At 49.7% G+C, this 24,203-nt stretch overlaps 1 protein-coding gene across 12 annotated transcripts in view; it reads right to left on the bottom strand.

The window, feature by feature from the left end:
* Ralgps1 (Ral GEF with PH domain and SH3 binding motif 1) overlaps positions 1–24,203 on the bottom strand; it is a 244,625-nt gene that overhangs the window by 28,312 nt on the left and 192,110 nt on the right. For 11 of the 12 annotated variants that reach the window (XM_071600970.1, XM_071600974.1, XM_071600975.1 and 8 more), the window contains 3 exons: positions 13,976–14,113; positions 12,430–12,523; positions 8,817–8,884 (listed from right to left, as the gene is read on the bottom strand). In XM_071600970.1, coding sequence (XP_071457071.1) covers positions 8,817–8,884; positions 12,430–12,523; positions 13,976–14,113 — 300 coding nt within the window. Of the gene's footprint in view, positions 1–1,034; positions 2,440–8,816; positions 8,885–12,429; positions 12,524–13,975; positions 14,114–24,203 lie in introns of those variants that run through there. The other variant, XM_071600976.1, reaches the window with a different exon arrangement.

Raw genomic sequence — 24,203 nt, 5'->3', positions numbered from 1 at the left:
GGACTTGCTGACTTCTCTGAAGTAGGTTCTTTTGTCATCGCCACTTTAGAGGGAAGATCAGAGGCACACCAGGGCCCCAGGCTGGAGGGTGCTGCAGCCTCCGCTGGTTGCCTAAGGCCTGCCCACTCTTGCCTGGCTCCTTCTCACTGGGTCCTGCTGTGCACAGGGCCCCACTGACTGGGCAGCCCCATTGGCTGTCTGATGTACCAATTCCTGCTTCAGGTGGCATCTTGAGAACAGAATCTGATGGACCACAGAATCTGTGTAACAACAGAACCACAATAACCTCTGCATGTAGTTCCTGCTTGCTGGCTGGCTTCCCACTTTGAGTTCTCCAGAACTCTGGACCTGCTTCCGTCTCTTCTACTCAACTCTCTACCCTCCGTCCAGGACTAGGCCCGGATGTGCCCCCTCCCCTTTCTGCTCTGGAGTATTGGGAGGCATGCCTGGCCTCAGATGCCCCTCAACCAGCTGGGGAGGGTGGGCGGGGGCCCCAGCGGAAGAGCCCGTAGCCTCCTGGGCCAGTGTCAGAGCTGATCTGCTCTCCCAGCATTGGGTTGTGGCCACTCCCCCGCCCCCTGCATTGTTGACCAATAGCCTGAGTCTGACATGGAACCAGAAGAATTTCCATTCAGCTGGGACCCAGATGGGGGGGGGGGGGCTTTCTGCCAGTAAGTGACACCCTCTGCTACTGAAAGGCCTCACGTTCCTGCCCCACCAAGCCTGGGGTGGCCCCCACGTGACAGTGCCAGGGTCACTTGTTTTCTGGTGCTGTTGTAGAGCTGGGCAGCTGGCAAGTTTGCTTGCCCCGTCCTCGGGCAGGGGAAGGGGCAGGATGGGGGTGATGATAATGAGCTGGGGTTCTGCACTTCATAGCAGAGTGCAGTCCCTACTGCCCAGCCTGATATGGCACGGATGGCTGGAAAAACTGACCATGTGGCTTGACTATCTCAGAGGATTGCTCTATTTTTCCTCAGCATAATTTTTCCATGAATAATCTTTAAAGCTCTTTAAGTGGCTGTTTCTTTAGCAGTTTTATTGGAACAAATGAGAACTGACAGTCTCTGTGGGGAACGAGATATTATGTGTTGAAGAAAAAGATCTGGTTTTCATTACATTTCTCTCAAGAAACCAAAACACTGTTCAAAAGACCACTCATTGATTAGAAGAGAAAAAAACCACAGGGCCTTCTAATAATGGCCTTGGAGTGGTTGGGGTAAAGGACAATGAACACTGATGACAAAGGACTTGGGATCCGGAGGTGGCCAGGCCTGGACTCCCACCTGTATCTGCACTTCAGGCTGAGCAAGGGTCTTGGGCAAGTCACCTCACCCCTTTGAGCCCTCAGGCTACATCTACAAAACAGGAATGGTGATCCTGTGCCCGCAGCCTCCCCGGGAGGGGTCAACCACACAGTAACCTGCCTTCTGCTCCCATAGATGTTTACTGCTCCCTGACCTAGGGGCTGCCTCTGGGCCAAGCACCAGAGCTACAAAATGGATTAGAAAGATGATGTTCTGCTTTTATGGGATTGGGAGTCAAGTGTGGGAGAGGTAACTGAACCCAGGAGAGACTCCTGCTTTGACAGGAGAATGAGAATAATCAGTGCAGCAGGAGCATCAACTGTACCAGGAGTGAAACACCACCACCGTGATGGTAACGGTGCTAAATGCTAACATTCACTGAGCACTCCTGAGGTTCCCGAACCCAAGATAAATGCTTGGTTCACAGCATCTATTTATTGCAACAACACTGAAATGCAGGTACTATTGTTATCTCAATTTGACAACGTGGAATCTGAGGGTCAGAGGGTTCAATAACCTGCCCAGTTGAGCAGCTGGCGAGTGGGAGAGCTCTGGCTGCTGCATTTGAGAACCCAGAGGGAGGACCAGAGAATCCTGGAAAATCTAACATCCCAGCTGTTGCAAGAAGAGCTCCAGCGTGAGCAGCGACGGAAGCAGAAGGAGCTGCGTGTGCAGACTCAGGTGACAGCAGGCTCCAAGGAGCCTGGAGATTCCCCAGGGGAAGGTGCTCTGGCGCCCTCAGACTCCCACCCTAGGAAGCCCCTGCTGGCTGGAGAGCAACTGGATGTGGCCAACTTGAGGCTGCAGGTGGGGTGGAGAGGTGTGGCTGAGAGGTATCCAGGAGGCGGCCAGGTAGAGATGTAGAGGGAGGGAACCCGGAGTTACCCTCCTGGAGTGGTGCCCTGCACTCAGGGGGAGGTTTGAGGGATAGTGAGCAGGCTGTGTGGGGCTGGTGTCTGGAGGCCACTGGCTGGCCTCACATGGCTGCTGAGGAGGGCCTGCTCTGGGCTGGGGAACCTCTTTCCCACGGATTTCAGGCTGCCTCCGAGTGCTGCCCTGGGCCAGCGCTGTACTATTCCAGTCTGCTTGAGGGGCGCCTTCCAAGTCTTGCACATCGGGAATTAATGGGAGGCAGCTGTGACAGAGAGGAAACTACTTAACTTGGAGTCACAAGGCTTGGGTTCCAGTCCCGCCTGAGTGACCCATCTGAATGGGAGGCTCTTCCAAAGCGTGTCTTTCCTCACTGGAGGAGGAACGACCATGTGCTACTGGGAGCTCCTGCCAGCACCGTCCTGGTTTCTGGAGTGCAGGGCGGACTTCTGCCCAAGTGAAGGCTCAGTGTCCTCTGTTTCCTGCTTGCCTGAGTATATAGTCCTGTTCCCAGACTGAGGACTTGGGCCCTTCTGGGTCTGCCAGAGCCCCGTGGCTCTTAGGGATGCTGGACCTCTTACACAGAAAGTCTCTGAGTGGGTGGGCTGGGGTTGTGGCTCAGTGGTAGAGCCCTCGCCTAGCACATGCAAGGCCCTGGGTTTGATCCTCAGCACCACATAAAAATAAATAAAATACAGGTATTGTGCCCATCTATAACTAAAAAATAAATATTAACCAAAACGAAAAAAAGAAAGCCTCTGAGTGGGTTTCATGGAGAGGTCCGGGAACTGATCACACACATTTACTTCCACATACATTTTGTGTTTCTCAAACATGCAGCTCTCACAGGTCCTTGCTGCAAGCCAAGATCAAGCTTATACACCACACAGAAAGCCACTTCATTTCCTCTTGAAAACAGCATCCAATCACCCCTCGACTGGGCTTAGGTTGTGGCCTGCTCTCTGCACAGACAGAAGGTGCAGACTCCCAGGCCACAGGGAGCCAGGGAAGCCTGGTACCTGTGTGCCCCTAGCAGGACAGTGAGACTGGGCAAAGTGGGCTTGAGTCTTGGCCCCTCTGTTTTTTTTTTTTTTTTTTTTTTTTTTGGTGCTGGGGATTGAACTCAGGGGCACTCGACCACTGAGCCACATCTCCAGCCCTATTTTGGATTTTATTTAGAGGCAGGGTGGCACTGAATTGCTTAGCACCTCATGGTTGCTGAGGCTGGCTTTGAACTCACGATTCTCCTGCCTCAGTCTCCCTAGCCGCTGGGATTATAGGCATGTGCCACTGCGCCTGGCTTGGTCCTTCTTCTTGACGTTGACATGACCAACTCCCAGCCCGTGAGCTCCTTGTGTGGAAGCCCTCTGCCATTCAGAAGACAGAAAAGGTTTCCAGAGGGAGGAGCCTCTGGAGGGAGGCAGGCCCTACCCCATCCCTGGGCTGCTCTCTTCCTCATCAAGCAGAACTTGGGGTTGCCAACAGACCACTTGGAATCCAAAATGTCTCCTCCTGGTGAAAGACCTAGGGGGCTCCCAGTGCCTTATCAGGCCTGAGGATGCCAATATGGCCACAGCCAGAGGACAGCAGTGGCCACAGGAGGGCTAGCTGTGTGCTCAGGTCAGTCTGGGAGGGTAGGCCTCCCGTGCACCAGGGGGCCCTGTGAGGAGAGTTGGCATGACATCGAGGGCAAGTAAGAAGTGATGGTGGGGATCTACTCGGAGGGGACACAGAAGTGGCTGCAGGGGTCCCTTGAAAGGGGATATGCATGTCTCTTGGTCAGGGAAGGTAAAGTCTCTAGAACACTGTGCCAGTTCCCAGGAGAGGGACAGGTGAACTGACCACTACCTGGAAGTCACAGTGCCCTACAGCAACAGCATCCACTGCTCTGACTGTGTCCCATCCTAGGCTATGGTCAGCAAGTAGAGGAACACAGGGAGAGGAAGCCACACTGCTGCTCTCTTGCCACAAGCACCCAGGCCTGAAGAACCCCAGTCAGGGCAGGGAAAAGAGATTTAGTGCCAGTCAGGTATAGAGTTCTGATTCTAGTGTCTGAGGACCAGTGGAGACAGTGGCTGGCTCCAAGTGCCTATAGGAGATGCAGGGATGTGCCAGGCGGTTTCCTGGGCAAGTGCTTTTTTTTTGTACTGCACAGGTGCACCAGGCAACAGGGACAGAGCCCTGAGTGCTCCGGGGCCCTCACTCACACCCTGCTTTTCCCATGTTAGATACAAGTGACACATCTATCCAGGCTCCTAGGCTCAGCAATTGGCTCTGCCACTTCTTTGACATGTGAGGCTGGGTGAGCCCCTGGCATCCTCACCTACAGAATGGCCCACATCACAGGGAGGTGTCGGGGCACTGAGTGAGCACATGGCAGAGATTGGGAGGACAGGGACGGGGCAGCAGCTCCGTTTTCCTCCTGTGAATTAGCTGGGGTGCTGTCCACATAGTCCATTACTGCTGCCTGAGTGGTAGGGTCTTCCTCCGCTCTCCTTAGGCCTGAGCAGGCCTTGTGGCTGCTCTGACTCACAGAGTGAGGCTGGGTCATGAAGACCCTGCCATGCAAGCTTCCTTCATGCCCTCCTAGGACATTCATTCTGGGGACAGCCAGCTGGCCCCAGCCTTGGAGTCTGATGACTTAGAGGCTGCCATACTGTGAGGAAGCCCAGCTGCTATGGAGTGGCCCTAAGTATGTGTTCTGCCACTGCTGCAGCCCCAGCCCAGCAAGCCCCAGGCATCTGAGTCATGATATCTCCAGATGTCTTCAACCCCAGTCTGACCTTCTGAACCATGGATGTGTATTTGTCATAAAATATTTGTTTTGTGACCCTGGCTTCTGGGGGACATGGCTGATAAGTACCTGAGTAGGAGCTGGGTGAGGGCCATGGGCCCCTGTGCAGTGCTGGCAGGTCTTCATTGGAGCCTACCTGGGAGGGCTGAGAGCACTCCCGTGAGGCAGAGTGTGCAAGTGCCATGTGTGGGCTTCCCAGCACCTCCTCAGAGATTCCCCTAGTGACCCTGTAGTGAGAGACTGTGGTGTGAAGCATTCCTGTTCCCAGGAAAACCAAGGCTCAGAGAGATTAAGCCAACTGCCAGGGGTCCTACAGTCCCCAGGTGCTTGAGTTAAGCTCTGAACCTCGGTCTGGCTGGCCCTAGTACAGGGCTTAGTACCAGATGATAAAACCAGGAGACAGAAAGATGCATCAGAGAGCGGTCCTGAAGTGCAGGTGCAGACTGTGGAGGCCAAGGCCAAGGCCAAGGCCAAGGCTACCCTGGACTCTAGTCCGAGGACAAGTGTCCTTTGGGAAAGCCATGCAGAGGTGGGGCCAATCTGGAAATGTCCTAATCAGTTCCAAAACCATGAAATGTGTCTTGCCCTCTCTTAGGGTGAGTGTTCTGCTTGAGTTTTTCTCTCCAGGAAAGTAGTAGTTCATTTATGTAAGCTAAACATTACATGAGGGGGAGCAGGGGTTTGAAGATGTGGCATTCCTGGCCTTTTTTCCTCCACAGACCTGGAAACCAAGGTTTCTTCATCTCCTTTCTCACAGTCTATTTGTTGGAAGTGCATGGCCATTCCCCAGGGGTGGAAAGTGGGGGACAGCCCTCTCTGGGGTCTAGGGGCCATCCAAGGAGCCAAAGGAAGACTGCAGCTTAGAGACCACTTTTGATTATAATTAAGCTCCTGGAGAGGCAGTGACCGTGGCTGCTATCAATGCCTGGGTCAAGGCCTCCCAGGCCCCGAGGCAGAGGAGCTGGCTAGAGAAGGATTAGAGCATGCCCCATCCCACTGCTGGCCACCTTGGCCTGCTCACACTGGCCTTCTTTTGATTATGAACCTGCCAGTTCTTGCCCTTGATTTTGCTGCCTATCTTCCCCACCACTTGTGAGTGCTAGGGGTCAGGGTCTTGCCTTGCTCTTGCTGGGCAATTGGCCCATAGCATGTCTGAATGAATGCACGAGAACATCTGGGGGCCTTTCCTTGGCAGGTGTGGGGATGTCTGACTGCTGGAAAGAGCCCCAATGGAGCCTAACCCCCCTCCTGAGTAACGAAGGGAGGCTACGTTCCTCCCATTCCTGGGACTGCATGAGGCACATTCCAGTTCCTGAGTCTGGTCGGGCTCCTGCCACGCGGCTCAGTCTAACTGCCAGACCCAGAGAGGCCTCCCTGGAGCTGCCTTTCTGGTCCTTGCCTCTGGGGGACCCCTATCTTCCCCTGGCTATAGCAGCACCCCCCCCTCTCTGTCCTTTGAGGTGGCGAGGGGAGAGTTTGGGCCACTGAGTGTTCTTCAGCCTTCAGATACTCCCCAGCCCTCTGGTGATCAATGCAAACCTTCACATCCTGCTTCCAGGGCTGAAGCCAGGGATTTGGAAGACGGGTGGAAAACACTCCTGTGTGCCGGCTCCCTGCACTGAGTAGAAACTTGCCAGCATCAGCACTTCCCTGGAAGGCTATGCAAAATCAGTGGTCAGCCCATGCTGGAGCTGCCACCAAGACTGGGTGCCAGGAGCTCCAGGGCTGGGCTGAGGGGTAAGGCAGGTGACTAAGGCATTTACCCAGGGCCCCTCTGTGCTGGGCTGGTGGAGTTCCACACTGGGCCCTCCATCAGGGGGCTTTTAGTCTGGTGAGGAAAATAGACATGGGACAAAGGAGCCCAGGGATGACTGGAGGGACATATAGTACAGGAGAGGTAGAGTGCTGGCAGGAGGGTGCAGCATGGGGCTGGGGCCAGTCATAAGGATTCTAGGCTTTGCAGGTCACAGGGGCTCTGTCCACCCACTCATCTCTGCCATTGAAAGCAGACAGGCAATCTGTCTGGGGGTGGGTGTGGCTGTGCATCCTCCTATGCAAAAATCAGGGTGGGCCAGTTTTGGCCCACAGCTTGCTGGCCCTTGTGAGATGGCACCTGACCTGGTGGGGGTGGAAGCTGGGGAGGCCTCCCTGAGGCAGTGCCAATTAGCTGAAAGCTAAAGGCTGATTCAGTGACAGGCAGAATCTTGGTGTTGACAACCACAGCACCAATGACAAAGCTGCACCTGTGGGTCTGGTGTGTCAGGCTCCACAATGCTTCACACATATCACCTCAGAAAGTCCCCATGACAGCCCAGTGAGGGACGAGTATGTCAGTCCTACTTTACAGATGGAGTGTGGGTTACAGAGCATCTCAGAGGAAAAAGTTGTCTGGGGGAGTATTCTAGAACAGGGAGCAGGTGGAGACCAGCCCAGCCCCAAGAGCTTTCCCTTGGACACATTTGCCAGGGGCCATTTGTCATGGGAAGGCAGTGAGCTTGGAAGATGTTTTAATGGTGGGCACAAGGAAGCCCCATGAGCTCCATGAAAATCAAGCCATGGCCAACAGTGACTTGAGTACCTTGAGGTGTAGATAAGAGCATCTTCCAAGCTCTGAGGAGCAACCATATTGCCCTCTGCCAAGTTATCAGAGGACCAGGGTGCTAGGGTATGGTCCAGCTGGCAGGATGGAGTTCACAGAGGCCGGGAGACAGGGAGCTGGGAATGCAGCCCAGGGACAGGGCAGAGGCCTTGCAGGGTGGGGCTTGCAGAAGGCTGCAGTACTGCCCAGCCCCGCCACCCCATGGCTCTGACATGGGAGCGTGGAGATGGTGGTTTGAGCAGGTCCAAGGCTGGAGGGGGCATGGCAACGGCTTGCTACCCCTTCCCAAATAGGCACTGCATGTCAAACTACACTGGATGCCTTCCAAACATGGTCCTGGTCTGACATTCTAACATTCCTGGGATGATGGTTTTAGTATCCCATTTTATAGGTAAGGAATTGAAACCCAGAGGGGTGAAGTCACGTATGTAAGACTGCAGTGGTCTAAATCACAGGTTAGTGTGCTCCAGAGCTCAAACTAGGAGAAATGCTGCTAGAGATCAGCCCTGGTCACTGAAAGCTGGCTGGACTGTGACTAAAAGGTAACATGATGAAAATGACAGTGAAGCCACCAACACCAGGGGCATTGTCACAATGCACTGACACAGGCAGAGCACTTTACGGGCCTGACTTATCAGGAATTACGACAGCTCTACAAGAGTGTGCCATCTTAGCGCCACTCTGTGGGGGAGATCACTGAAGACCAGAGAAGCCACATGTCAAGCTGGGAAAGGTGGGGCTGGGGCTTGATGCAGAGCCTGGGAGCTCATCACCAGGAACGTGTGTGCACGCACATGTGCGCTCCCTAACAGGGGAATAAATCCAATACTCCCAGGAGGATGAGCCACCTGAACATGGTGACACCCAAACCCTAGGCATCCAGGGCACCCCTGAGGGGCACATAACCCAACCCCCAGCCCACATGCCCCAAAGGTAAAGGTCTAGGTGGCCTGGAGAAGATCCTGGGTTTTTCTGTTCCTCATGCACACTTCCAACTTGGGGCTCTGTTTTTCCCTTTCTTGGGGCTGTTCACTCCCAGGGTCCTCCAGGGAGCCTCTGCACAGGGGTGTCCCTCAGGGGTCCAATGTGATCAGGAGCCTGGCAGGTTGGCATGGGACACCGAGTGGGGACAGTTGAGTCTGCCACACTCCAAACTCAGCTGTGCCCTTTGGCTCCACAGGCAAAGGCCAACCCAGCAGCCACCTTTAGTCCATGAGGGCTCTGATCCCACCTGAGGTGGCTACGATACCTGCAAGATCTTCCTTGGATGAAACTAGTCTTGGAGAGCTGCTTCCTGGTTCAATTCTGAGTGACAGTCTGAAACAAAGATTTTCACAAAATCAGACAGGCCCCTGGCTTATCCGAGGGAGAACAAAGCAAGTGTGCATTTGGGGTTGGGATATGGGATGTCATTGAAGGGCCAAGTAGCCACAGGACCCAGGAACACTGTGAGATCTGCTCCCAATCACAGCTGCATACATTTTATAAATGAGGACACTGGGGGCAGTGGGACTAAGTAGCTTCCTTTCCCAAATTCACAGGGCCAGCAGTGCAGAGCAGAGCAGGGATGCTCTGACACACATGAAGGCTCTGTGGGTCACAACTGTCAACCTGGGGTAGCTCTTTCTGGAGTGGATGGAGACAGCCCCCAGTGAGGTGAAGGAAACCCTGAGCCCACTACCAAACTGACTGCAGGCTTCCTGTCTCCAGAGAGCTGGCGGCTCCAGCTCCCCCAGGCTACAGAGTCGGGGAGATCTGGGACCCCTGGGCCTCCCAGCCAGATGGAGGGGAACCAGCCCCTCTCTGCACACAGGAGGAGGGCCAGGTGCCCCCTGCTATAGCAGAGGCATGGAACACCCAGACAGCCTCCTGAATGGAAGCAAGAAGAAAAGAAATGGCCTGGCAGCCTGCAGACCTCCTCTCACAAAGAAGGAAAGAAAAAGGGAGACAGCGCTGCCCGGGCCTGACCCAGCACCCCAGGAAATCCCCTCAGGCGTTCTCAATGGGGGGAAGACTTACTAAAAAGATGGCTGAACACAACAAAATCTGAAAAATGAGAGGATGAAACAAAGGAACAAGATGGAACAGGGGACTGTGGACTGAGAGGACTAAATGGAAGATTGGAATGAGAACGTGCTGGCCCAACACCTCAGTGGAAACAGATCACCTGGGGACACTGAGCACTGGGGAGGAGCTCGCAGCCCTTAGAGAGGAGCTCAGGACGAGGAGGGCAGAGAACACGCAACACATGGCACCCTGAACGACAGAAGCCAGGAAATGGCATGGATGAGAAAGTCCATCAGAGCAGAGAGACCCTGCGTGGCTCTGAGGCTGTACCCTATAGGGCTTTGGAACTTCACAGAGCTCTTCACCCCCAGGCAGACAAAACAACAGACTTACTTGAGACTTCTCTACAGCACCACCCAAAGCCAGGAGGCAATGCACAGGGTCTACAGGCCTGGGGGAGAGCAGAGCCCCAGCCCATGCAGACATTTCCATGGAGAACTCAGGGAGTGCAGGACCCATGAGGGCGGGGAGGGGCCTGCTTCCTGATGAAATTCAGCTATTAAGGGAGCGTTTTGAAAATAAAGACTCCAGGAACTGAGATGCTGTGGGGGAACAACAGGTGGTAAGAACTGAATCCACTTAAAAACATGAAACAGTAGGAATTGTGATTCCTGAACATGATGTTTATGTTATAAACTTGAACTACGCTGTCCAATAATAACACAACTAACAAAAATCTGGAAGGTGGTGGAGGTGAAGGAGGGGGTAGTGCTCATAGTTTCAGCTTTCAAAACTGGAGCCAACTGATACCGGACACAGTAGAAACCTAGATACAAGGAAACTCACTGACTCAGGCCTCTTCATGTTTTTCCTGATCCCTCTTAAGAATCTTAGGAGGCTCATTTGGAAAATAATATCCCTTGTAAAAGAAATATTATTTAGAGAGCAGAGATTCTTGCCTTTTATTTCAGTTCCTTTTTCTTGTTGAATTAAACTAAAATACTTGAATTAAAAAATAGCAAGGGTGGTATGATCCTATTTTAATAAATTCCATCATTGCATCCATCCATTGGTCCATGCTTCATGTACATGTAAATTTTCCACACATAGAAAAATGTCCAAAATGATGTTTACTTAATTCTAATGGGTGTGCTTTCTAGGTGGCAGGAATTTGGGTAATAAAAAAAAAAAAAGGCCAAAGCACTAACTGGGCCTCTTGGTGCAATACCTCAAAGCAGACGGGAAGTGTGTTAGGCAAGCAGGTCACCAATGTCCTATGTGAGGGTGAGAAGCCAGTCTCCAGGTGCGAGCTGGCCATGGAGAGGATGCCCCCAGCAGAACCACAGGCCCTGAGTCCTCTTGCTACTCAGAGCCAGGACCTCCCTGGGAAAGGAGCCCCAGTGGTGGCTGATTGGGGCCAAAATGTAGCCTTCCCTGCTGGGCTTGCCCATTTTGGCCACAACAAAGGGGTGACCGTCCTTTAGCATCAAGTGCTGAGGGTGCTCTTTGACCTTCAGAAAAGAAGGCGTAATCGCTATCAATCTTCAGCCTTTCCAGGGATTGTGTCATGGTCACAAATATTTATAGACCATTTTTCTCTTTAAAGAATATCACTGTTAATGAAAAACTACTGTCTCTTTAAATCGAAAGTCTGGTGCATGAATGGAAAATATTACCCAGAACCTAAGCAGGAATAGTCTCGGCTGCAGGGCACTCTTTTCAGGAACAGCAAATGCTTTGTGAATAAAACAACTTGTGTGATGAACTGCAGTTTTAATGGTAATCTCTGGCTTCATCTGTTCTTGTTGCTATTATGTAATAGATTACAATTTCACATTATTTTTAATTTTGACAAATTATTTTATAATAACAACTAATATATTACGTCTAGGATCTTAGAACCACAGAGGGAACTCTGAAAGAAGACAGATCTCCAGGCCCCACCCGAGACATCTGGATGGTTAGAAAGTGTTTAGGGCAGCTCTGATTTATAGCCAGGACAGCAAGCTGCTACGGCAGAGCTGGCCAGTGGGGCGCTGCTGACCAGCCGTTCCCAGATCCCAGTGTGGGACTCAGTGGCCACAGTTCTCCACAGTTTTCATTGGCTTAGATGAATACCAAGTAATAAGGAAGACCAAATTTGTAGACATAAAACTGGAAGAGAGAGAGAGAGAGAGAGAAAATCCATACTAGATAACAAGATTCAAAGGAATCATGGTATACTGGGAGCAACCAGTAAGATAAGATTTAAAAGAAAACCTGTAAAGTTGACATTTAGGTAGCAAATGATCAACTGCAGGATGGCTGAGACTGGCCTTGATATCAGGTTACATGAAAAGGAACTGAGACTCACAGGTGACCTGAAACTCAAAATGAGCCAAGAGGATGCCCAACCAATATGGCAGGGTTGATACCCAAAGTCCGCCTTCTCCCTCCAAAGACAGAAACGCTGGATATACTCCCAGGTGTCTCCAGTGAAGAAAGAACTGAGGACCAGAGCAGGGTGAGCCATGACAAGCCACAGGGTCTGCAGTGGTCTCTCTGACAAGTGGGTCTATCCACAGGGGCTGCCAAGAGATGGTGCTGGGGGTTCACTCGCTTGCCCCATGGGCCACGTGGGAAAACCACACTCAGAAGGGAAAACAATAGCTCGGACCTTGGGGCCTGAGGCACCAGGGCTGTGCAGACAGTGCTGCTGTTCACCTGGTTTCTGGAGGGCATACAGTGCTGTGGGTGCTGGGGCATGGGGGCCCTGTTACTTACTGGTCCCAACAAGGGCTAGATCACCCCCAGGGACTTGAGTGCTAGGGACAACACAGCTGGTAGGCCTGACTCAGGGGTGGGTGGGGACTCACTTATAGTTGTCATCTTCCACGAACTTCTGGAGCTCTTCAATGTAGCGCACTGACTTCAGGTACTTCTGCACATGGGGCAGGGTTGTGAGGTGATCTGCAAAAGGCAGACAAAACCCAGAGGCCTCAGTCTCTCCCACCTCCAGTCCCAAAGGAAAAGCACAGGAAGTACAAATTAGATGCTCCTTGGATACTGAGGTCCATTCCCTCTGCCAGCAGTGCTGACCTGCCTCGGGGTCAGACCCTGTGCTGGGCACAAAGGGTGGTCAGACCTAGGTTAGGCCCTTGAGGAGCAACCCCTAAATGTGTGGGCCACAGACGCCACACTCCAAGGCCACCACAGTTCTCTGGCCAGGAAGGAGAATCTGAGGCCTCCACTTAGAGCTCAGAGTTGGGAAGAGAAGGTGTGCTGACCTCTAGAACAGACTAGAAACAGCTGTCTGTGCCCTAAACATATGTCCACTGGAGGAATCAGGCAAACCTCCCATGCCTGCCCACTGTCTGTGTGGCAGGAATGCAGGAACCACTGATTTGGGTGCACAAGCCCAACCCAGACCATGGCCCGTGGCTTTAGCTGATGCATGCTGGGAAGAAAGGCAGGAGCCCTGTGCCTGAGCACCAGTCTGAGCTGGACTGGGCTCCAGGTGACTCACAGGAGTCATCTATCTTAACCTTCACTCAGCCTCACATAGGAGGCATGGAGGAAGAACCTGGGCAACTGAGAAGCAACAGAGCCATGGTGGACCCAGGTTAGCAGAAGCCATGCCACACCACACTGCCTCTCCTTCTTGGGTGATTGCTGCCAGCCACTCTCTGTAGACTTCACAGTCACTGCACTCCTCCTGAGGGGGCCATGGGGTGGGACAGAAACTTTAATTGGCAGGAGTGGAGGAGGCTTTGAAGAGGATGGGTAGGGAGGACCCTCTTTTTCCTGGACGGGCATCCAGATGCTCGGGGAGCCCTTGGAGGCTTGGCCCCTTGGCTGCCAGATTCTGAAGGTCATTTTACTTCTCTGAAGTCTCCATGTTCTTGTCTGTGAAACGCGAATAAGGACACCTGCTTTAAGAGCTGATGCAGTGGCAAGTGAGGCTAATAGTGAAAGGTGAGAGCACTCCCTGAGCTCTGCTGAAACATGAGGGCTGTGCCCAGAGCACTGCTCACGTCATGGCCCCAGCTTCATGCATGAACAAACCTTATAGAGGAGAAAGTGACTTTTCAAGAGGTAGCTCTGAGACTTCAACTGAGTCTGTCTGACCTGAAGCCTATGTCTGTGACTGCTCTGCTCATCATGGTGAGTGGAGGCTCTGGGACAAGGGAGGCCCCTGCATTGAGAACACAGGTACCTGTCAGAGGAAGGCTGACCTGGATGGTGGCCTTTGAAGACCAAACTGATGTGGAAAGGATCTAGCACATATTTGAAGCTTGAGATATTAAAATGAAGAGCTTTGTTGGACTACCTGGTTTCTGAAGTGTTCTAGAAGAAATTTGATGTTGGACCCAAATTTCAATGATGCAAGATCTTAAAATCTCAAGAAACAAGGTTACTAACCATAGCTGCAGGAAACTTGTAAATCAGCAATTATTCGGAGAATATTGTTCATCTGATTAGATCTTTGTTCATTTTCCATGATGCTGCCTGAGGCAGGATATGCAGAATCGATGTAGATTAGATCCAGAAGATAGATTCCTAAAATTAAAGAAGACATTAACTGTGGTCGGAGTTCACTACTGATCAGAGCAAAAGAGCACAAAATAGCCCTGTTCTGCAAGAAGGTAGAAAGGATGGCTCAAGGAGACCCGTTTTGACTGCAATTCCAATCCTGACTCCTCATTTTTCATGCAGACTGTAAATTGAACATCTGAGCAACATCCAAAATGAATGCTGGCAGAGTTTAACATTTCTTGTTCATACTTTTTCCAACAATAAAGCTTTTTACTTATAATACAAATGGAAAATAACAGGACATGAAAGAGATGAATACTTTAATTTTTCACCAACCAGTAAAGTTTATTTAACAGGTCTAAACTGTCATGTTGAGCAGGATATCTGTTTGAGCTGTTATAGTTTGGATCTGGAACATTTTCCAAAGGCTCATGTATGGAAAGCTTCAGAGATTTAGGGAAGTGACTGGATCATGAGGGCTCTAACCTTAAGAATGGATTAGTCCACTGGGGGATTCATGGCTAAATGGAGACTAGGAGTGGTGGTGGAGACTAGGAGGTGGAACCTAGTTGGCAGGGGTGGGTCCTTGGAGGCATGACCTTGGGGACTGTATCTTGTCTCCCCCATTCCTTGCTCTCTCTCACTCTACCTCCCAGTCACCATGAGGTAAGTAGCTATGCTTCACTACTCCCTTCTGCCATGACACTCTGCCTCACCACAGCCCAGAAACAATGGAGCCAGCCAACCGTGGACTGAAACCTCAGAAACCAGAAGCCAAAATAATTCCTCCCTTCTTTAAGTTGTTTATCTCAGGTATTTTTTTCAAAGCAATAAAAAAAGACTAACATGTTAAATTCTCTTCATTTATTCACTTAAGTGTGTGTTTATTTGTCTCTGTCCAAATAGTATGCATGCACGCACATATACAATCATAGATTAACTAGAGAACAAAAGAAGAGATTAAAAATGGAAAAGTTCTCAGTACACAGAACTAAGACTAGACAGAGAATTCTCCTGAGAATGCTTAAAATAAGGTATGATATAAAAACATTGTCATGGGCTGGGGATGTGGCTCAAGCGGTAGTGCGCTCGCCTGGCATGCATGCGGCCTGGGTTCAATCCTCAGCACCACATACAAACAAAGATGTTGTGTCCGCCAAAAACTAAAAAATAAATAGTAAAAAAATTCTCTCTCTCTCTCCCTCTCTCTTTAAAAAAAAACAAAAAACATTGTCATAACAGGCCAGTAATGAGCTGGGGGAATTCAGGTCAAGTTGCCAGTGAGAGAGAGAGAGAGAGAGAGAGAGAGAATATATATATATATAAAATATGTATATATATTATAGTGGTATAGTAACAAAATTAGCAAGCTTGGTTTTTTGGTTTCCTCCTCCTCCTCCTCCTCCTCCTCCTCCTCTTTCTTTTAGTTGTACATGGACACAATGCTTTTGCTTTATTTATTTTTATGTTGTGCTGAGTATCGAACCCAGTGCCTCACAAGTGCTAGGCAAGTGCTCTGTCCCTGAGCTAAATACAACTCCAGCCCCACAAGCTTGGTTTTACATAAACGAAAATATAGTTCTTTTCAGATACCAATAGACTACTTACAAAAATTTGTTTATACTAGGTTATAAAGAAAAGGAACTTTAGATAGGGTAAAGGCAAAGGAGGGGGCATGGAGGTAGGAAAGATGGTGGAATGAGTTAGACATCATTACCCTAAGTACATGTATGAAGACAGGAATGGTGTGAAAATACTTTATGTACAACCAATGACTTGAAAAATTGTGCTCTATATGTGTAATATGAAATGAACTGCATTCTGCCATCATATATAACAAGTTAGAATAAATAAAATTTAATAAAAAACTAAAAGAAAAGTTCTGTAAGTTCTAAAAAGTAAATACCATATTATTCACATGCTTTGACCTTACTATAATACCTCTATGATTTAAATCCTAAAAAGTTCTAACCATTTGAAAACACACACACATATACATATTCATAAGTAACTCCTAGGTCAAAGAAAAAACAAAAAAAAATCTAAAATAAAAAAATCTGTTTGAAGATGATAACAGGAACACTACATATCAAAAAAGTATGGTTCTGGCCAATATGGTAATATGAGAAAATTTTATAGCCTTAGAAGTTTATTATTAAATGACTAAGTATTATTACAAACACAGAAATTAACCTCATACTTTAGAGTTTTGCATAGATGGAGAATACTGAACTAGGAATTATACCTTCATTATCTTATTTATCCTTCCAACAACCCATTTTATAGAGGGAAAAAAAGGAAACTCAGAGAGGATGTGTAACTTGCTTGAGGTCACAAGCTGGTAAATGCTGGAGATGGGAGTCGAACCCAAGCCTGCCTCCTCTGGAGTGCACGCTTCCTGCTGTCGTAGTGGACCAATGGTACTGGATACCATGACTCACTCGTCTGCTTTTAAAATAGTTACACATTGTTATGGGAAACCATTAAATCACAGAAACATATGCTAGCACTTCTCATAGGAGTCATTTCCACTTCCTTTCTTTCTGGTGGTACCATGCTTCCAATATTTACTAATTAGAAATAATTTCCCTTGAACAGAAGCTCTAAGTCTGGTAGGTTTGAACCCATGGCTTTATTCTTTCTCTTAACTTTGTTTTTCCTCTCTCCTCTTTAAAATGTAACTCAGTTACCTCCCCAAGGACTCAGCAATGGCAATCCTGAAAATCCCATTATTGCTTCAACCACAACAGAAAGCAACCCCCAGAGTTGAGCAGGGGGTGGAGGGATGTGGGCCACGAGGCAGTGTGACTGCAGACACAGCACACAGATGTCAGCCTGGCTGACTCAGAGGGGCTGGGCAAATCTCAGCCCAGAGCAGGATAAGGGTAAAGGGGGCCTTCTGCTTCTGGGGTCTACTGCAAGACCGAACTGACCCCTCCTTGTTGCATCAACTCTGGGAAGAAGGAGGAGATAACTAAATCTCAGGGATTAAGGAGCAAGAGGGCTGGGACTTGCCCCAGGTCTGTCTGGCTGCAGGTCCAGCCCCAGCCCCTCCTTGCACCCTGAGGAGTGGGGGTTCACTACTGCCTGAGAGTAGCATGTTCATGGATCCCTGCCAGGAAGCACGCACACTCTAGCACCTGCCTGCTCCTCAGGCCACAGTGTGCTGAGGATGGGGTGGACCCCACCAAGGAGGCTCCTGGCTCCAGTGACTTGGGGAAACCTACCCCTGGTCATGCATGAACAGACCCTCCGCTAGACAGTCTTCTACAGCCACAGCGGCTACAGGAGCAGATTTTCTGTAGCTAACAAAGTTTTCAGGGAACCCTTTTCTGTGGCATAGTAGTCCATATTAGGAAATATTTATACACCCTAAGCATAGGAAATCATAAGAATAACCACCTCCAGCTGGCACTGTGCCAGGTGCTGGGCTGATTCCTCTGTTAGTGCTCGCCACAGGCCCAGCTGGAGACGTGATTGTGTCACCCATGTACTTAAGGCCTGATTCCCCACCAGCCTAAACCCTGAGATCGGGCGGTGTGTCCTGTTCTAAGGGCTCAGTCCCCGGTGTCTGGAACAGACAAGGAGGAGCTGCGTGGTAAACACCAGCTGAAGAAGGGAATGCCGGAACAAAGGCATATTTTATTCATCACAGACAATAACTGTAGGAAGCGCATGTTGTTCTGTAGCTGAAGAGACACCGAGAGTCACGTGACCATGATGACCACTGATGTTTACTGAGCACTTATTATGCCACCCCAGGTCCTAAACTAAGAGCTTTGGACAGGTTACTGATCTGTAAGAACAACACTGTTGCAGGAGGTCTCACCCCTGTGGTACAGAGGAAGGAACTGAGCTGAGAGAGGTTGCATTGCTGGCCTGAGGTCACACAGTGGGGGAGTTGCACAGGCAGGATTTGCACACAAGTCTGTCCAGGCTGCTGTATTATCAGTCCTTCTTTCCCTTCAGCCAGATCTTCCAGTGCCTAGCCAGATGGCGACATAGCTGAAGCTGGGGGACCACACTCTTCCAGGAAGGCTCATGAGGAGACTGTGGCTACCTCTCCTTGCTACACCAACCACCTCTTATTCCCTACTCCATCATGGCCATTGGAGCATATCTGTCCCAGGTCCCATTATCAGTGGCCCACCCAGACTTGGGGGCTCTGCCAGATCTGTAGCATTGTAGGCAGTTGTGAGTTGTATTGCAAAAAAGACTTGGAGCCTTGCTTCTGCTACCTACCAGAGTGAGGGTGGCCTCAGGTGAGGCTTTTCATCTCCTGGGACCTCAGTTTCCTTGACAATTAAAGTGGATAATAACTGAGTGAAGGGAGTCTCCTGGCCTAGGGCCTGGACCATTGAAGTGGCCAAGAAGTTAAGCTGACCCTGACCTGGCTCCCTTGTGAGGTCTCACTGGGATCAGCAGTGGATGTTCAAGAGAGAGAAGCACCCAGCTGCATTTGCCATAATCATGGATGGTGCCCAGAAGCTAGTCACACAAGGCCACTCCGAGCTGGACCATGCTGGGAGCTTCCATCTGGAGGGGATAGCACAGCTGGACATCACAGCCCTTATTCCTATTTAGACAATTAATGAAGCGGACAACACTGTGTTGTTGGCCCAAGAAGATGCGCAGCAACAGGACCAGCCACTGACTTTGGCTGCCATAGGGCTGAGTGATGCCAGGGACTGGGCTGGAAGGGGAGGTGTGGACACTTCAGAGGAAGGAGCTGTAATAGTCCCAGCCACTGTCTGCTACTGGGAGGATGTGTGCTAATATCTCATGCACTTTTGCAGCAATCTTGACAAGCAGGTACCCTCATTCTCCCATTTTACAGGTTAGGAAACTGAGATTTAGGAAGAAAAGTGACTAGGCCAAGATCAAACAGCTTGTAAGTATGAGTCAGCCTATCTGACTTCAAAGACTTGGGACCGAGATCAGTGCTAGGGGCTTGGGGCTGGCAGGGTCCTAGCCACAGAGCTGGAGGCATGAGGAACACTGCTGTGGCCTGCCTGTTGAGGACACTGTGGCAGCTGGCTCCAGCCCCATGCCATGCCACCCGCAGACCAGCCCTCCCTTGAGGGGGCAACTCCCCAGACCACACGTCTGCTCTGCTGCTCCTTTGTGCCCCACACAGGGCCTGGCGACACTGCCGTGGCTGCCACATGAGTGCCAGCCAGACTGCTGTGGCGGGGCAAGGACCCCCAGGGCCTGGAGCCGGCAGCCCGGCTGGCTGTGTGGTGGAGCCCTCACCGAGGCTGGGCTGGCCTCAGCATGAGGGGTGGGTGGCCACCCCTGCTTCCTGACCTGAATCCGGGCTCCCTCCAGAGGCATGCCCAAGATGCCCCAGTCCCAAGGAGGGAGCTCTCAAGAACAAAGGACGCGCTCTCCTGAACAGACCCCTGCTCTGAGGCTGAGGGACACCCATGTTCAGTGGCGCGGAGCCCTCTGCAAGGCCAGGCACTTGAGTTCCCCTGAGCCAAAGCCCGCGGCTAGCCCAGGGCTCCCCGCAGGCCCGGGGACTCACTGCGCCCTTGTTCTCCCATCGCCGCCCCGTCTCGCTTCCAGCCCAAGTCTGGTTTTGGTTTTTCTCACACGGCTTTCTTTTCAATAAGGAAAATTCTGCTGTGTTGAGGGAAAAAAAATCTTTGCGGTATAAAAATGTGCCACATTTCCATCTCAAGCGTTCTATTTTCTCTCTCTCCTTTTCAAAGTTTGAGATGAAAGACTTTTTCCCATATTCTCCCACTCTGCCTTGCAAAGCCCACTCTCAGACTTCAGAAATGAGGAGTGCTGGCACCCAGGACTACACTGTGTGGTTCGATCACACTAACTGTCCCCATAAGTTCCAAATGAAATAACAGCAGCTGCTCGTTAGGGTTTGCGTTTGTTTGTTTTTTTTCCAAGAGAGCACAAAGCAATTCCATTTTCTGAAGACAGCCCTGGCTCCCTGAGAAGATGCAGAAGACTGTGTGTATTAATTAGTGCCTGCTAATTAATATCAAGCATGCAAAACAGGGGCTTCAGAATAGATCCTCATTTAAAGAACAATTCCTATGGGCAGTCTGTGGGCTGCTCCCTGTCATGGAGACATATGCTTCCAGGTCTGCAGGGAAGGGGAAGGCCGGCCCAGCAGTCACGTGTCAGGTGGTGAGAAGCCGTGTTTTCTGCAGGAGCACATGGCTTCATTTATGTCTTGGTGTTGTGGCTCATGAATCACAAAGTCACATGGACAAAGTCCTGCAGCCTGGATAGAATCCTGGGGTCCAGAGGAGCCAAGTCTCCTCCAGGTTCCCCAAGGTGAAATGAGGACATGGCCAAGATCCCTGGGTGCCCCGGGGATTACCTGGCAATGTAAAGGTGCAAGGAGGTAACCTACTGCAAGTGTATTGCAAGGGTTCCCGGAGAGCTAGGGATGGCATGGCATGTGCTGGGGTCCTAATCAGAAAGAAAGGGGGTGAAGAGAGGGCATTGGTCTGGTGACTGTTATTGGCCTTGTTTTGTGATAGACCCTGTGCTACATGTACCATCTCATTTAAACCTTCAACAACTTTACTGGCAAGAGAAAACAAACAAACAAACAAAAAAACCCCAAAAAACGGACACTTTTGTCTGCCCAATATCCACTCCCTAATTCTTCTGGAAACAGCCCTTGATTTTCCATTGGGGGAAGTCCCACCTTCCACACTCATGATCCATGTGGTTCTGGTGGGTCTGGAGAATTCACTCCTTCCTTTTCCCCAGGGGTAAAAACAACTTCTTAAAAAAAAAAAAAAGCATTTGGTAAAGAAAAACCTTTACCAAATAACTCAGAGATGAAAGAAGGAATTAAAATCACTAACTATCCACACATGATGTAATCAAAACCTTATAACTATACTCAGAGAAAAGTCCATACTTTAGAAAGAAAAAAATGCATGGTCTTAGTATTTATCATAGAGAATTAGGATTTTTTATACAGAAAAAGAATAAAACATAGCAAAAAGCAAGAAGAACACAATTAAAATATAAAAGCAGAAATAATGAATTTAAAAAACCAAAAGTCCAGCAGAGTAATAAAAAAAAAATCTGAAAGTTGGTTCTTTGAAAAAGAACTGAAGAAATAGAGAATCTTTTGGTATGAATGACAGAGAGGAAAAAAAGAAAGAAAACACAGATGTACAATGTTAGTGGTGAGAAGGGGCTAAGACTACATGCATGGAAGAGATGTTAAAATAATTGTAATTTCATGGCAACAAAGTTGGAAATCTAGATTAAATGGTTGCTTATTAGGAAAATCTACTTTTTCCCAAATTGTCTCAAGAAGAGGCAAAAACTTCTGCTAATATTTTTATTAAACTAAAAATTTGCTAATATTCTACCTAAAATATTAATATTTAGAAAGACACTATAATTCAAACTACAATACCTGGAAACTCGTTCATAAAACCTTTAAAGAAAATCTGAATGTTATTTAAAGTGTTTCATACCATAGAAGGGAATAATTGCAGCTCTTTTTGACTCTAGCATAGCAAAACCCGACAGAGGTGGCAAACATCAGAGCATTAAGATACTTGCAAGTTATAGGACAGCTGATATATAAAGAGCTCCTACAATGAAGGCCAATGTTATAGAGGATGAGCCACATGCTCATGTGGACGAGATAAATGATGAATAAAGATGTGAAATTTAGCTGGGCACAGTGGCGCACACCTGTAATCCCAGTAGCCCTGGAAGCTAAGGCAGGAGATTGGGAGTTCAAAGCCAGCCTAAGCAACTTAGTGAGGCCCTAAGAAACTTAGTGAAACCCTGTCTCAAAAAAATAAAATAAAAAGGGCTGGGAATGTGGCTGAGTTGTTAAGCACCCCTGGGTTCCATCTCTAGTACCAAAAAAATAAGGACATGAAAGATGCTCAAGGCTCATTAGTAATCAAAGAAGTACATATTAAAACAAAATTATTTTTGCCACTTATACTGAAAAAAATAAAAAAGACTGATAATACTTAGGATGGATGAGTGTGTAGTAGAAACTGATAGAAACTTAGGAGATAATTGGCCATATCTACCAAAATTTCAAATGTATATTTTCTAGGACCCAGAAATTTCACTCCTAGAAACTTATTCTATAGCAATGCTTATACAAATTGGCAAATATTAACAAGTGATATTCATTAAAGCACCACACCCCTGGCCCCCTGGGCCTCCTTCTGCCTGCTGGCTGTTGGCTGGCTGCCCTTTCTTCTGTCACAGTCTTGATCACACTCCTGGGGGCCAAGTGCTGTTAGTAGAGCTGACCAGAGCCAAAGTCGCATCCATTCTCTCTCTCTCTCTCACACACACACACACACACACACACACACACACACAACTCACTTGCATCTGGCCTCTGAAACTCCACTGTTCAGTGGAAGTGAGTGGCCATGGCTGTTGGACACCCACTGTACTGCCACCCTGTTAGGGCCAGCCTTGAGTTCTGCTATCTCCAAGCTAAATACCCTTATTTCTCTGAGTGCTCTGAAGGGCTTCCAGAGGTGCTAACGTCACCAAGAGGAAATGCAAAATGATTCCCCCAGTGAAAGCCTCGGAAACCTGCCTCTATATTGGGTAGAACCGAGGCTGCCCACGTGCCAAGGAAAACACTCCCAAGCTTGTCTTTCCAGTGCTGGCTCAGGGACCTGCTACTGTGCACAGAAAGGCTCCCTGAACGTCTCAGGCCACCAGGATCCCAGCCAGAGAATGAGCTCACAGACAGCCGCCTTAGTCGCCAAGGTATTTTCCACTTCCACTAATGCACTCCTATGTCTGCGGCCACGCTGTACCTAGTCTTCACAGATACCGAAATAATAACAGGGCAAACGTAAAACCTGCTTCATTCAGGACTCAGTGGAAACTGTGTAACAAAATACCACATTCTGAACCTCAGTCACCAATCCCTCCATTCTCTGGAAACAAGCAACAGATTTTGGGAGGGTTGGCTAGTACCAAGCTGATTTTCACTTTCTTAGAGTAAATTCTTCCCTGATTTTGCTAATTTGAAAACTGAAAGGCTCCTTGGGCCCTCTGGAGAGAAGGTGTTGTAACTCACTTATTTGTGGCTTTAGGCTCAGGGGTTTTGATCCTTCCTGCCTTTCCTGAGAGCAAGAGGATGTGAGTCCCCACAGGGCAGTCCTAGGAAACCCACTTTCAGTGGCCGGGGCTCCTCTAAAAAACTTCATAGTGGAGCCATCTCTGTGGACTCTTCTCCAGGACACTGTGGACACAAGGCTCTCAGCCCAGCCAGATCAACTGGCCTAGGGCAGCCCCACCTTTCCAACGCTTCTGATGTCAGGGCCAGGGTGGGCAAAGCAGCCTCTCAGCACCATCAGCAGAGGAAACTGGAAGTAGCCAGTGCAGTGGCTGGCTGCATCGGCCCAGGTTAGTGGGCATGGGTGGCTAGAGGAGAGCCTGGCTGGGTCCTGCTTTGGATTGGAGGGCCCAGCCTCATCTTCCCTCCTTGTGTGCCTCTCTCCTACTCACCAGACTCAATTCCCTTGGAAAAAAATCCAAGAAACTTGACCTCCTGGGTCCGGGGCTCCTGGTCAGCTCCTTGAGAGCTATCTGTCTACTCTGGCCTGGTCTCCAGCACCAGTTTTACTCCTTTCTGGCTTTCCCTCTCCTCCACAGCTCACTGTGTTCCCAGCAGGCCTTGGGGTCAGTGCTGCCCTCATTAGGACACTCCTGGTTACACCATCAGAGGATGCTTTGTAGGGAAGGGAGAGATCTAACTGGCAGAGAATCAATTCTGCTGGTCAATTAGAAGAGACCAGGAGCCTGAGAGAAGATGGTGGGACTCTCTGGGAAGGGATGCCACAAGGACACAGGGACAGTCTACTCAGCGATGTCCACCATCACTGATAAAGTACATCAGTGCTACAGATATTTGTGGAGTATCCCCCTCCACCCTAGATTCAGGGGAAGAGGAGAACTAGAGAGGCATGTTTCCTGACCCCATGAGGCACACAGCCTGGCACTAATTACACAGATAATTAAGGGCATGAAACTACTAAAACAAAAACTCTAGGAATTGGGGCAGGGGTTGTGGATCAGAGGAAGAGCACTCGCCTAGTCTGCGTGAGGCACTGGGTTCGATCCTCAG

Source organism: Marmota flaviventris, chromosome 13 (genome assembly GCF_047511675.1).
Source record: "Marmota flaviventris isolate mMarFla1 chromosome 13, mMarFla1.hap1, whole genome shotgun sequence".
Taxonomy (NCBI): Eukaryota; Metazoa; Chordata; class Mammalia; order Rodentia; family Sciuridae; genus Marmota; species Marmota flaviventris.
This window is presented reverse-complemented; position numbering and strand designations above follow the sequence as displayed.